General features: G+C 31.8%; 1 protein-coding gene across 1 annotated transcript in view; it reads left to right on the top strand.

Annotated features, from left to right (window-relative positions):
- The window catches only part of LOC143054666 (uncharacterized), a 75,187-nt gene extending 66,801 nt beyond the window's left edge, over positions 1–8,386 (top strand). The window contains exons 9-13 of the mRNA XM_076227687.1: positions 434–1,209; positions 3,329–3,359; positions 6,244–6,515; positions 6,966–6,993; positions 7,653–8,386. Of these exons, the coding sequence (XP_076083802.1) occupies positions 434–1,209; positions 3,329–3,359; positions 6,244–6,515; positions 6,966–6,993; positions 7,653–8,191 (1,646 nt within the window). The 3' untranslated portion in view covers positions 8,192–8,386. The remainder of the gene's footprint in view (positions 1–433; positions 1,210–3,328; positions 3,360–6,243; positions 6,516–6,965; positions 6,994–7,652) is intronic.
- The last annotated feature ends 7,088 nt before the right edge of the window (positions 8,387–15,474 follow it).

Below are 15,474 nucleotides of genomic sequence, written 5' to 3'. Positions count from 1 at the left end.
GTATGTATATCACTACTTAGTATGAAGGTTATGAAGTCCTTTGTGATAGGTATTTATGTCAATACTTATTATGAAGGTTAGGGGCCTTTATGACAGGTATTTATGTCCATACTTATTAAAGAGGTTATGAGTTCCTTTATGTGAATACTTATCGCGGAGGTTTTGATTTGTGACAGGTATTCATGTCATTGCAAATTATGAAGGTTATGAGGTCCTTTGTGACACTGGTATTTATGTCATTCCAAATTATGAAGGTTATGAGATCCTTCATATTTTGCTTAAAACAAGATTAAATTTGCTTTCAAGTGAACATTGATTAATTACATATTTAACCTTAGTTGCATTCAAGTTGGTTGGTCTCTGGTGGATAGTTGTTACATTGGCAATCAAACCCTCTTTTTAAAGCGTTTTTTATGTTTTTTATATTTTGCAGATAAAGTATTTTGGCCAGAGGAAAAGAAAATTCATGAAACTTTTAAAAGAATGTCAGAATATGGGACCATAAGACGGGAAGACCTCTTCCTAATCTGGGAGCAAAAAGATTTCAGTGCAATATTGCCATACAAAGAGTTTATATTTAACAGCTTGATTTATTTAGATATCCTAGCAGAGCAACGAAGATATGATACATCTACAGGAAGTCGGTTACCAGTGGAAAACTTCTTTGTTCCCTGTATGGTTACAGAGAGAAATACCACCAACTTCATGGACAAAGAATGTACACCAGAGAGAGCTATATGCTTAGCGTTTTTATTTAAAGGCACTATTATACCACCAGCCCTACCAAATCGTCTGATCAGTGCATGTCTAAGCATGTGGACCGTCAAGCAGTATGAAGAGAGACAACTCCTGTTCTCGGGATTTATTGGTTTATCATTTGACAAATCACATGACATCGTTGTATGCGTTGAGGGCAACAAGATTCTCCTTTACATCATTCACAGAACCTCCTCCGGGTTAATCGTACCTGATATAGCTACAGGTGTTAAAGAATGCCTGGTTGTAACAATGGAAAGAATCTCAGATTTCTACCACTCCACAGTCCATGCAAAACGCAGCCAACAATCGCCATTTCACATTGAATATTCATGTTCAAATTTAAAATGCTTCATCAATGCAGAAGAAGCCAAGCAGACCAATGGATGGATTTGTGACAAACATAACCAAACACACAAAAGAAGACACTGGCGTGTTTGGAATCAAGATCAGGTGTGTTTTATATATATGTCGAAAAGTAAATAAACAAATGAATAACATAAAAATATAATCAAATTAAAATCACGTTAATCATAGAATATTATATTGAACACAATCAAAAACTCATTAATCATAGAATATAATAAAGAACATAAATAAGCCAACACACATTAATAAATGAATATAATCATGATCAGGGAAACAATCAAATGAGAAACATAATCAAATTATTAATCATAGAATATAATAAGAATCCAAGAGTCAAACAAGTAATTGTATTATAGTTAATATATAATTATTGTATAGTCTTGAGCATTATCTTGCAGACTTTGTATCAATTTATGTTCTTGATTTTCTAATCATTCTACACTGGTTTAACTGTAAACCAACCTTTTTTAGCTCACCTGCCCCAAAGGGACAAGTGAGCTTATGCCATCACTTGGCATCCGTCGTCGTCCGTCGTCTGTCGTCGTAAACTATTTCAAGAATCTTCTCCTCTGAAACTACTGAGCCAAATACTTTCAAACTTTAACTGAATGTTCCTTAGGGTATCTAATTTATAAATTGTATCCGAAGTTTTGATCTATCAACAAACATGGTCGCCATTGCTAAAAATAGAACATAGGGGTCAAATGCAGTTTTTGGCTTATAACTCAAAAACCAAAGCATTTAGAGCAAATCTGACGTGGGATAATATTGTTTATCAGGTCAAGATCTATCTGCCCTGAAATTTTCAGATGAATCAGACAACCTGTTGTTGGGTTACTGCCCCTGAATTGGTAATTAAAAAGAAATTTTGCTGTTTTTGGTTATTATCTTGAATATTATTATAGATAGAGATAAACTGTAAACAGCAATAATGTTCAGCAAAGTAAGATTTACAAATAAGTCAACATGACGGAAATGGTCAGTTGACCCCTTTAGGAGTTATTGCCCTTTATAGTCAATTTTTAACCATTTTTCGTAAATCTTAGTAATCTTTTACAAAAATCTTCTCCTCTGAAACTACTGGGCCAAATACTTCCAAACTTTAACTGAATGTTCCTTAGGGTATCTAGTTTGTAAATTGTATCCGAAGTTATGATCTATCAACAAACATGGTCGCCATTGCTAAAAATAGAACATAGGGGTCAAATGCAGTTTTGGCTTATAACTCAAAAACCAAAGCATTTAGAGCAAATCTGACGTTGGGTAATATTGTTTATCAGGTCAAGATCTATCTGCCCTGAAATTTTCAGATGAATCAGACAACCTGTTGTTGGGTTGCTGCCCCTGAATTGATAATTTTAAGGAAATTTTGCTGTTTTTGTTTATTATCTTGAATATAATTATAGATAGAAATAAACTGTAAACAGCAATAATGTTCAGCAAAGTAAGATCTTCAATTAAGTCAATTTGACCAAAATTGTTAATTGACCCCTTAAGGAGTTATTGCCCTTTAAAGACTTTTTTTCACAATTTGTTCATCATGTTGACTTACTTTAAAAAATCTTCTCCTTTGAAACTGCTGTATCAATTTCAGCCAAACTTAGGCTAAATGAGTTTCAGAGTATCTAGTATAAATTTTATATTTTATTTCCTTGTATGTCAAGAAACATAGCTCCTATGGCTAAAATAGAACATAGGAGAAAATGATTATTTTTTTGGCTTTTGAAGAAAATAGGATGATCCAAAAAACATTTAAATAAATTGAAAAGCCAAAATAATCATTGATGAGAGATTTAACCAAAAGAATTAAGGTGAGCGATTCAGGCTCTTGAGAGCCTCTTGTTTAACGTTGAGCTCTATATTGCAGACTTTGCATCAATTTATATTCATGATGTTCGAATTATGCTGCCAAAAAATACTCTTTAGAAGTAATTTGTAATAGTTTTCTCTGTCCATTAATCTATCTGTGTGTCTTTTCGTCCATTCCTTCGTGTATCAAACGTTTTTCACACAAAAAGTAAGTATAACCTTGCTTGATCGAAACACAGATGAAAGATAAACAAAAAAGGAAGAACAAAAGATTATTGATTTTTGTCTCAAAATGACGGCTGTTTAATACCAGTTAAATTAAATATAATGCGCATTTAAACATATTTATAATATTTTATTCGAAATATTAATTTTCATATTAATTTTTCTATAGACAAAAGAACAGTGTGAAGAGGAATGTCAAGGTAAATATTGTAACACTTCAAAATAACTCCAATCTGTAGAAACGTGTGTTTGTGTATATCTGTCCCTCTATTGACTTTTAATTATGAATTGTGTTGTGAAACCTGTTGAACTGTTTGTTTAAGTGTCCCTCTATGTACTTTAAATTGTGACTTGTATTGTGAAACCTGTTGATCTGTTTGTTTAAGTGCTCCTCTATGTACTTTAAATGGTGACTTGTATTGTGAAACCTGTTAATCTGTTTGTTTAAGTGTCCCTCTATGTACTTTGAATGGTGACTTGTATTGTGAAACCTGTTGATCTATTTAAGTGCTCCTCTATGTACTTTGAATGGTGACTTGTATTGTGAAACCTGTTGATCTGTTTGTTTAAGTGTCCCTCTATGTACTTTGAATGGTGACTTGTATTGTGAAACCTGTTGATCTGTTTGTTTAAGTGCTCCTCTATGTACTTTAAATTGTGACTTGTATTGTGAAACCTGTTGATCTGTTTGTTTAAGTGTCCCTATATGTACTTTGAATGGTGATTTGTATTGTGAAACCTGTTGATCTGTTTGTTTAAGTGCTCCTCTGTGTACTTTTAATTGTGACTTGTATTGTGAAACCTGTTGATCTGTTTGTTTAAGTGCTCCTCTATGTACTTTGAATGGTGACTTGTATTGTGAAACCTGTTGATCTGTTTGTTTAAGTGTCCCTCTATGTACTTTGAATGGTGACTTGTATTGTGAAACCTGTTAATCTGTTTGTTTAAGTGTCCCTCTATGTACTTTGAATGGTGACTTGTATTGTGAAACCTGTTGATCTATTTAAGTGCTCCTCTATGTACTTTGAATGGTGACTTGTATTGTGAAACCTGTTGATCTGTTTGTTTAAGTGTCCCTCTATGTACTTTGAATGGTGACTTGTATTGTGAAACCTGTTGATCTGTTTGTTTAAGTGCTCCTCTATGTACTTTAAATTGTGACTTGTATTGTGAAACCTGTTGATCTGTTTGTTTAAGTGTCCCTATATGTACTTTGAATGGTGATTTGTATTGTGAAACCTGTTGATCTGTTTGTTTAAGTGCTCCTCTGTGTACTTTTAATTGTGATTTGTATTGTGAAACCTGTTGATCTGTTTGTTTAAGTGCTCCTCTATGTACTTTGAATGGTGACTTGTATTGTGAAACCTGTTGATCTGTTTGTTTAAGTGCTCCGCTATGTACTTTAAATGGTGACTTGTATTGTGAAACCTGTTGATCTGTTTGTTTAAGTGTCCCTCTATGTACTTTGAATGGTGACTTGTATTGTGAAACCTGTTGATCTGTTTGTTTAAGTGCTCCTCTATGTACTTTGAATGGTGACTTGTATTGTGAAACCTGTTGATTTGTTTGTTTAAGTGCTCCTCTATGTACTTTGAATGGTGACTTGTATTGTGAAACCTGTTGATCTGTTTGTTTAAGTGCTCCTCTATGTACTTTAGATGGTGATATATGTTGTAAAACCTGTTGATCTGTTTGTTTAAGTGCTCCTCTATGTACTTTAAATTGTGACTTGTTTTGTGAATCCTGTTGATCTGTTTGTTTAAGTGCTCCTCTATGTACTTTAAATGGTGACTTGTATTGTGAAACCTGTTGAACTGTTTGTTTAAGTGTCCCTCTATGTACTTTGAATGGTGACTTGTATTGTGAAACCTGTTGATCTGTTTGTTTAAGTGCTCTTCTATGTACTTTGAATGGTGACTTGTATTGTGAAACCTGTTGATCTGTTTGTTTAAGTGCTCCTCTATGTACTTTGAATGGTGACTTGTATTGTGAAACCTATTGATCTGTTTGTGTAAGTGCTCCTCTATGTACTTTTAATTGTGACTTGTATTGTGAAACCTGTTAATCTGTTTGTTTAAGTGTCCCTCTATGTACTTTGAATGGTGACTTGTATTGTGAAACCTGTTGATCTGTTTGTTTAAGTGTCCCTCTATGTACTTTGAATGGTGACTTGTATTGTGAAACCTGTTGATCTGTTTGTTTAAGTGCTCCTCTATGTACTTTGAATGGTGACTTGTATTGTGAAACCTGTTGATCTGTTTGTTTAAGTGCTCCTCTTTGTACTTTGAATGGTGACTTGTATTGTGAAACCTGTTGATCTGTTTGTTTAAGTGCTCCTCTATGTACTTTAAATTGTGACTTGTATTGTGAAACCTGTTGATCTGTTTAAGTGCTTCTCTATGTACTTTGAATGGTGACTTGTATTGTGAAACCTGTTGATCTGTTTGTTTAAGTGTCCCTCTATGTACTTTGAATGGTGACTTGTATTGTGAAACCTGTTGATCTGTTTGTTTAAGTGCTCCTCTATGTACTTTGAATGGTGACTTAATTGTATTGTGAAACCTGTTGACCTGTTTGTTTAAGTGTCCCTCTATGTACTTTGAATGGTGACTTGTATTGTGAAACCTGTTGATCTGTTTGTTTAAGTGCTCCTCTGTGTACTTTAGATGGTGATATATGTTGTAAAACCTGTTGATCTTCTAAAGCTAGTATCTAGTATCTAATTAGAAGGGACTTAGTTTGCCTTCCGGTTGACATTATATTGTCTGCAGTTAAAGTTTTTAAAACAATTATTAGATTCATAAACTATTCTAGATTTTTACCAAACTTGAACAGAAGCTTCTTACAATCAAAAGATAGTATTGAGAGGAATATTTTTATTAATGTTTTTCCACATTTTTGTCGAGTCTGTGATTAACAGCAAAAGTAGCAGAGAAACTAGGTTCCGCGGAACCCTTACATATTTTTTCAAGCACTTTTCCTCATGTTTAGCTGGTTGAGTAATGCACATCATATAATCATCTGAATTTATGTTTTAATGATGTTTTTTGAAGGTTAAGATCATGATTGCATTGTGTATTTCAGGTTTAAGTGATGACGCTTTAAGCAAGACACCAAGTGATATTGAACTGTTGCGTTTTTCAAACCACTGCGAATCAAATAAAATGCATGAATTAGTTACACATCTTGGAATGCTTAGGATATGGAAAGATGTCGAATACAATCATCCTAAAGATATACAGGTTGCCAAATTTTTGCTGTTATCAAAGTGGAAAGAGATAAAAGCTAAATCCAATTTCAAAACTTTGTCAGAAGCTCTGATCAACATGGGTATCTCGACCCATGTTTTGTGTCAAGTAAGTTTGTACATAGTTTTTTTAAATACTCTTTCATTTCGTCTTTGAATGAAAAACTGTCCTGCTTTTCTGTTGACATGTGTCCTCTTGCTCCCGAAGTATGTAACAATATGTCAGCCATTGAATGCACAATTTGGGAGTTATAGAATTCCCAGAAATCTAGTATGATATTGAAATTGATGAATAGGAATAAGACAACGGTGGAATTGCTGCTAAAAACCAATCTGACTAATATAGAGAAAGTTGTATTCTAGCATTTATGATTTCAGCACTTGCCTTACAAACATGCTAACAAAGTGTCCGTAACTCTGACGTATGTCAAAATATATGAAATACATTTACTTTTTATGTGTGTTTCAGTAAATATATAACATCAAATATTGTTGTCAATAGGGTTTTAATCTTTTTTTTGTAAATACAGAAAAGCAAATATTTAATTTTTGTTTGCAGGTAAGAAGAATCATCAAAGCAGAAACAGGTAAGTAGAAATACAGTCACTTAATAAAATTAAAAATGAAAATGGGGAATTGTATCAAAGAGACAACAACCCGACCATAGAACAGAAAACAGCTGAAGGTCACCGATGGGTTTCAGCTGGCCCCTTAACAACAATGTATACTAGTTCAGTAATAATGGACGTCATACTAAACTCGGAAATATATAAAAGAAACTAATTCAAAAATCATACAATACTAACAAACAACAGAGGGTCCTGACTAAGTTCAGGCGCAAAAATGCAAGAGGTCAAATATGTTTTTTGAGATGTCAACCATCCCCCTATACATCTGGACCATGTAGTAAAATATCCAAACACAAAACATTACGCACAGTAAAACTCAGTTCAAAAAAGTCCGAGTCCGATTTAAGAAAAGGTAACAAAAGAGACTAATCAAAATGACAATGACACATTGATTGACAAAGGACTTCTTTGTCATTTTCTGACATGCAAGCTCCAGACCTCAATTAAACTGATTAAAAAAATAACACGGTATCTTTCTATTTACTGGGCTATAGGCTTAATTATCAGAATGAAAACATTAAGAACAGGGTACTGCTTATTTCATATCATTTAAATCTTCACAGATCAATGAACTTTGCAGTATTCTAAAAAGAAATAATTATAAAATAATGTTTCAGATATTCCAGCAGATTACTTGGATTTCATTCCAACGGATGAAATTCTAGATAAATTAGCTCCATTAATTGGTCAAGTGTTTTTCCAACTTGGCACTGAAATTGGACTATCAATTCCTACCCTAGAAAATATACAGAGCAACAATCTTTCTGACTTAGCAGAACAGAATAGGGTCGTATTATTTAAGTGGAGAGAAGACCAACTAATCAAACCAACAATACGGGTCCTTATGCAGGCTTTAGTTAACATTGGGAGAGGTGCACGTTGTTTAGAAGAGGTTTTAAAGAATATTGATCTGCACACCCTTATAGTTTCACAACAGTCGAGAAGTAAAAGGACAATTCCAAAGAAACCAAAAATAAAATCAGAACAGAAAACACAGAATCAGGGAAAGTCACAGATTGATATTGACACCCTGACAGTCTCACAACAATCGACAAAAAAGGGTTCATTTCTAAGAGAACCAAAAATCAGATCAGAACAGAAACCACGGAGTCAGCAAAGTAATGTGCGTAAATTAGCTGCATTGTTTGAAAGATAAGTTATGCATTTAGTTGTAGCTTCTGTATTTCATTTGTTTCATATTTTTTCATGTGTTAGCAAGGTCTGTTAGCAAGTAGTCACAATTTCCCTTTGATATCATTCACCTCTGTCATTTTATTTATTTAATAAGCATTCAACAAATCCATAACCTGTTATTTTTATGCCCCACCTACGATAGTAGAGGGGCATTATGTTTTCTTTTTATTTTTATTTTTATTATTTATAACTTCCAATTTACAACATAATATACACAAATATAATAGCAATATATAATACATAAATCTATAGATATTATCTAATCAATACATCTTTCTATTAGGAAGCAATTATTTTTTTTTTTAAATATACAAATATAAAATAAAGAGTAAAGCAGTTTGAACACCGGAGAACAACAACAACAACAACAACAACAATACTTTATTTTAAGAGGGTTACACAGTTAGCTATATAACTAATCTTCCCTGAGGCCCTCGTAATGAAAAATCAAACAAAACACAAACATATACTAGTACATTGCATACATACATTAGCATAAAAAGTCAAGTGTGATAATAATGTTCAATACAACTTGATAAAATGTGATGAAAAAATAAACATGATGACATGATCAGTTTTTTATATTATTTATACAGTTAGGTTGATTTCAATAAATGATCTGCTATTTTGTATTTGAAAGAATTAATATTTGTAATATTTCTTAACGGTATTGGCAAATTATTCCACAAGTATGGTCCAGAATACATAAAAGATTTTTTGAATAATTCTGTTTTTGGTTTAGGGAGTATGAGGTTTCCTTGAACAGCATTTCTCAAGGGGTACGGATTTCTGTCTGAAACATAATGAAACTTGTTAGTAAGATATGATGGGGCATCATTATTAATACACTTAAATGTCATCACTAACTTATGATATTTTATTCTCTGTTCAACTGTCATCCAGTTTAAGTGTTTGAATAAGGGTGCAGAAGGAGCGAATGGGTCTGTTTCTAGTATTAATCTAGCAGCCCTCTTTTGTAATTTTAATATCCTTTTTAAACCCTCACTGCTACAACTACTCCACACTATACAACAATAATCAATAAGTGGCAAGATATAACCATTATAGAATAATTTTCTGCAGTCTAGATTTAGAAATTTTTTAATCTTTAATAGTAGATATAGTCTAGATGATATTTTTGAGCAGATCAAGTCAATTTGGGTTGTCCATGTGAGGGAAGGGTCAATTTTAATGCCTAAAAGACTTTCGCATGTGGAAGATTGTATCACTTGATTGTTAATAGTTAAACAACTCTCATTGTAATGTGGCATTGCTCTTTGCTTCGTTCCAATAATCATATATTTTGTTTTATTTTTATTGATGAACATATTGTTATCATTGCACCATGCCTCTACACCATGTAAATCTTCTTGTACCTTTGACTGAAGAGTTTGATAACAATTACCAGAAAGATGTAAGGTTGAATCATCGGCATATAAATCAGTGCAACAATTTTTCATATAAATAGGAAGGTCGTTGATGTATAATATAAACAGAAGGGGGCCTAATATGGAGCCTTGGGGAACACCATACTTGATATGAAGTTTTTCAGAATGAGCATTACCAATTTGTACTTGTTGAGTTCTTTCATTCAAATACGATTGAAAAAAAGAAACAGCAGTATTATCAAATCCATAAATTTCAAGTTTTTTACAGAGGATATCATGATCTACTACATCAAAAGCTTTCTTAAAATCCAACAAGACTGCTAAGTTGATATTACCATCATTCATATCCTGTATCCATTTATCTATGATATTGATAAGGGCAGTTTGGCAAGAGTGTTCTTGTCGAAACCCAGACTGTGCTGGGTGTAAAAGATCTAATCTTTTAAGATAGTCAAACAAATGTTTTGAAACATGCTTTTCTAAAAGTTTTGATAAAACTGGAAGTACAGAAATTGGTCTATAATTTGTTGCCATGAATTTTTCACCAGCTTTAAAAACAGGGGTTACTCTTGCATTCTTTAAAACACAGGGAAATGTACTTGTATCTATTATTCTGTTAAAAATGTAAGTTAAAGATGAAGTTATGAAAGGAGCACTCAATTTTAAAATTTTTGGTCCTATGTTATCAGATCCGGTGGATTTATTAATGTCAAGTTTGATCATCTCATTAAATAGACCATTTATTGTGACTGGTGGAATTGAAAATTTTACTTGTTCTGACTTAGTAAATTTCTTTTGTACAAAATTATTTAATTTTGCATAATCATTATTTTTGCTCATACATCTGTCAGTCCTCAGGTTTTCAACACAAGATGTAAAAAAACTTATTAAAAACATTACAAATGTCCCTGATATTATTAGTTTTAATACCATCTTCATTTAAAAGTTCATATGGCTTTTCTTGTTGGGATGGGTTAAGACTGTGAATACATTTCCACAGATGCTTTTGAATCTTTTACCATCTTTGAATAAAAATTTCTTTTTGATTCATCGATTATGTGCTTTGTCCTGTTTCGCCAAAATTTGAACTCGGACCACATTTCTAATTTATGGTATTTTTCTCTCATTTTTCTGGCATATGCAATTTCATTATTGAACCATTCAGGTTGTCTGTCTCTTTTTACTCGTTTAGTAACAATTGGTGCATGCTTATCTAGAACTGCATTAAATATGTCATACCACATCTGAATACATGTATTTGGGTGACTTTCATGTTCAATTTTATCAAAAGGTGCAATAGCTAAGTCACTTAGAAAATTAGCCTCATTGAAATTTTTAAAATTTCTGTAAGAAATGGTAGTATGAATATCTTTTTTGATATATGTGGAATTTTTTTCTTTTCTAGTTAAACAAACTGGATAATGATCACTTATTGAAAATTTAGCAACATGTGATTCTAGTATCAAATCTTTATTGGTGACATAAACATGATCAATCAGTGTACTAGAATCAGGTGTAACTCTTGTTGCCTCTTGAATTATCTGGTTGAGGTTGTAAGTTTCTAATAAACTTAGCCATTTTTGTGGTTGTTTATTAGGTTTTAAAAAATCTATATTAAAATCACCAACTAAAATAATATCTGAATTATGATTAATAGCAGTTGTAATTTCTTTTTCAAATTCATCAATCCAATTAATTAGTGAATTAGGAGGTCTGTATACTGAACATAATAAAAATGATTTTTTGTGAGCTGGTTTTATTTCAAACCACATTGTTTCAATGTCACTTATTTCAAATTCAGCTTTTCTATTAAATGTTACTTTTTCTGAAAAATAAGCAACCAAACCACCTCCACCTCGTAATAGTCTATCTTTTCTGTTTAAAATGAACCCAGGAATTTGTATAAAATTATCCTGGGTGTTAATGTCCAAAAATGTTTCACAACAACAGTATATGTCAGGAGGATTTTCAGAAAACATTAAATTGTATTTGATTTCATCCAGCTTGTGTTCAAGTCTGTTGACATTATGTGAACATATTTTTATACCCTTTGTTGAAGAAAAGTCATAAACATTATCCTTTTCTTCAGATGTTTCTTGTAAATTAGGTAATAATTCATAACAATTATTATTAAATAAGGCATATAAACATGCTATCAATAATACACTTAATCCAAAAGAAAAACGAAGCTTTAGATCAACAGGTGATAAGGCCTCAGGGGGATTGCATAAAACATTCATATCAGTACATTGCAAATTAATTACCTCATCATTAGATTCATAAGTAACATTATCAGATTCTGTAACGGCTACACAAAGATTGTCATTCACTGTAAAATTTCCAGCATTAGTCATACTGATGATTGCATTTATCTTGTTCAAATCACTTATACTAGTTTTAGAAAAATTACCAATAGATTTGTCCATTCTACTTGAAGAATGTTTAAGTTTGGTGTTTTTTTCACTTTTGTTAAAAAGATTATTTAGACTCCCATTTTTAGGGCAGATACATGTGTAATTATTACATTCTTGACAAATTTGATTTAAAACATCAAAGTAGTTTGTGGAAGTTTTTTCTTTTTTAGAAATAAATTTCAAAGATGAAATGGCTATATCTTCTTTGCCAATTTTTTAACTCCAATACAGATCACAAAATTTCTTCTTATGACCAAATGAATTACAGGAGAAACAAGACACGGGTTTACCATGTCTACATGTAGTTAGGTCATGACCTCTTTCACCACAGTATTGACAGTAATCATTGTTTGATGAAAGTTTAAGAATTTTTACATATTGATCAATGTTTTGTAAAAATACCATTGTTCCCATTTTTGTAAGATGAATGCCATCTCTTTGATATAAAGTTTTTTTGACATAACCATAGTCATCATAGAAACATTTGCTATGATCTATATATTGTTAATTGAAATAGTCACACATATCAATTAGAACTTTGTTAACCGGTTCTACATCTGTATCCTGTCTTGGGGGTACACTTGACACAATAATGTTGGTGTTCATATCTGCTTTAGATCTGAGCAAGTACAGCAAACTTTCATAGTTCTCTTGGATCAAATCCAGGGGGGCACCATTGCTTATATCATTCCCACCAATATGGACAATGATTGATCGATATTGCCTTATGTCAGTATCTTTAACAATATTGATAATATCAATAATTCTTGCACCTCTGTTTGTTGATACACGGGTGTTAATCAGGTCTCTTGTATTTATGCTTTTCAGAAGGGAACTTCCGATGACAAGAATGTTGTTGTTATTAAAATTTCTACTAATTTTCTGTTGTTGGGATCTATTCACAAGTCTTTTGTCCTTGTTTTCCTGGGAGTACGATTTAGACGTATTATTAACATCAGGAGTTGATTGAATGCACCTTTCAACATTTTTTGAATGCACCTCTGGAGGGGATGTTTGCATGGTACTGTCCTTTAAATCAGGATGAATTTGAGTTCCAATGCTACTAGTTTTAGGTTTTGTATTTGCCAGTATTTGGAAATCATCAGTTTGTGTAGAAGCATCACAAGTAGTAACTTGTGTCCCTTTGTCAGTTACAATGGGTTTATTGTTTATCAAATTCATTAGATGGCTAACTGTTTTCTTCAGTTCAAATATTTCTTCCTGTAGATTAATACTTTCATGATGATTGATGTTAATTGGAGATAAAGTATTAAAATCTAACAACAGTTCATTGGTATCAGGTGACTTCCTGCTGGGAGTGGAAGTGATGACAGTATCTGTGTTGATTGATGTCATGCTGTGTGCTAATTTTGATTCTGTCTCTACACAGCCAGATGTCATGTACTGCACAACCTTAGGATTGGTCTCTGACACATTGGAATTTTGTGTAGATCCATTTATAATACTGATGTTTTCATTATCCTCATTATGTACATTTTTAAATTTCACGATTTTTGAATCATCCAGTTTTTGTGTGTTATAAAAATGATAAAGTTCTTCTGCAAAAATTTTAAAAGTATTTTTGAACCAAAATATACACCCTTTTCCTTGAATGTGTAGAGTGTTAGTGGACTCATACATGTGAAGAACAACTTTCCCTTCACTATCGTCAAAAGAATGCACAAGTCCATTTTGATCTCTGTCCACAAATTGTTCTTCAGAGTAGTTTCCAAACAAAATATTTTTAAAAAGGTTGTATATTAAATTATTTCTAAAGTTAATTACATAGGACAGAGTTCTGTCTGTACAGTCATCAATGTTATATAACTCACTTGATTGAAGAAAGTCAAAATCCTCTGAAACACTTTTAAATCCAGAAAAGTCTCCAAGAAAAGATGTAATGTTCTTAAAGAATGTTGATGTTAAATCCATATTTTTAAAAATTAGTTTAAATCATTATTTATCCATAATTAGATGGAGCTTGCAGAAACACATCTTATCACTTCAACTGCTCATGTGTCAGGAGAGAGAGATAGATAGAAAGAGAAAGAGAGTGAGAGAGAATAGTGTGGTGAGTTTTCAATATAATGCATCTAGAAATTGAATTCTATTTTAAATACAGCATTTTCATTTATAACATGTATATACATTTTTATACTTAACTAAGCATGCTAAGTAATATATCAAAAGCATTCCATTCTCTGAGAAACTGATGTTCACATTTGTTTTTCATAGCAATATTTTTGTCCATTGCATACACATATTTTATCTTTTCTTTTACTGAGTTTATTGTCAGTTTTTTTTTTAAACATCTGGAATTATAAATATATTGCTTTATGGTAAGAAAAAGAGTATTTTCTGCATTGCCTTTTGATATTTTTGCAGTGTTACCAAACAAAAAAACTTCTTTTGTAAAAAGTACACTAATTCCATTGGTTAGAAACCAATTTTCAATCTGTTCTAATAATAATTGTGTATGTTCACATTCCCAAAATAAATGTTCTAATGTTTCAATTTCTCTATTACAAAATGTACAATTTGGATTATCATAAATCTTAATTTTATGAAGAAATTTGTTTGTAGCTAAGATTCGATGATTGAATCTAAACTGTAGCCACTGTAACTTAGTATTATTTGTGACAACAAATGGCAGTTTATAAATTTTTTTCCAATGATTTTGATCAAAGCCAAAAATTTCAGTCCATCTTAACTGACTAGTGGGAACACTTCCATTTTTATTCAAAACAATATACATATCTTTAGATCCTTTTGAACTTTTAACAAGTCTTTTAATAGCAGAAGGAATTAAAGGTAGTTCTAATTTGTGATTTTTTCCCACAAATGATTTTGATGCTTGATGTATAGCAGATATAATACTATTATATCTCATGAAATTCACATTTATCTGATACATTTCTTCTATCTTTTGATGAGAGAAAAAGGTCCCATCTTCATTTACAATATCATTTATAAATCTTATACCATTTTCAAACCAATCTTTATAAAAAATAGGTTTATTTGCTACCTTTATATTATTGTTAAGCCAGATTGGACTAGCAAGAAAGCATTCCCAACTGTCATATTCATCTTTTTCTCTAAGAAGTTGCCATGCTTTCAGAACATCTTGCCAAAATTTGTTTTTGATATGTTGCTGTAATTTTTGGATATAAACACTTCCACAACCATAAAATTTTTCAAGTTCTACATGAACATTTGACAAAAAAACATTCTGCCATTTGTTGTCTGTTTTAAATAATCTCCTTATCCATGTACACTTCAGTGCTAAAATAAATGCACTATGATTTATCATTTTGAGTCCACCATCTTCAATATCATTTTGTAAAACATCTCTCTTAATTCTATCAATTGGTGAACTCCATATAAAATTGTACATAAGTTGAATAACATTTTTTAAAATATCATCACTTGGATTTGGTAAGGAT

The sequence above is a fragment of the Mytilus galloprovincialis genome, chromosome 12, assembly GCF_965363235.1.
Source record: "Mytilus galloprovincialis chromosome 12, xbMytGall1.hap1.1, whole genome shotgun sequence".
Classification (NCBI taxonomy): domain Eukaryota; kingdom Metazoa; phylum Mollusca; class Bivalvia; order Mytilida; family Mytilidae; genus Mytilus; species Mytilus galloprovincialis.
This window is presented reverse-complemented; position numbering and strand designations above follow the sequence as displayed.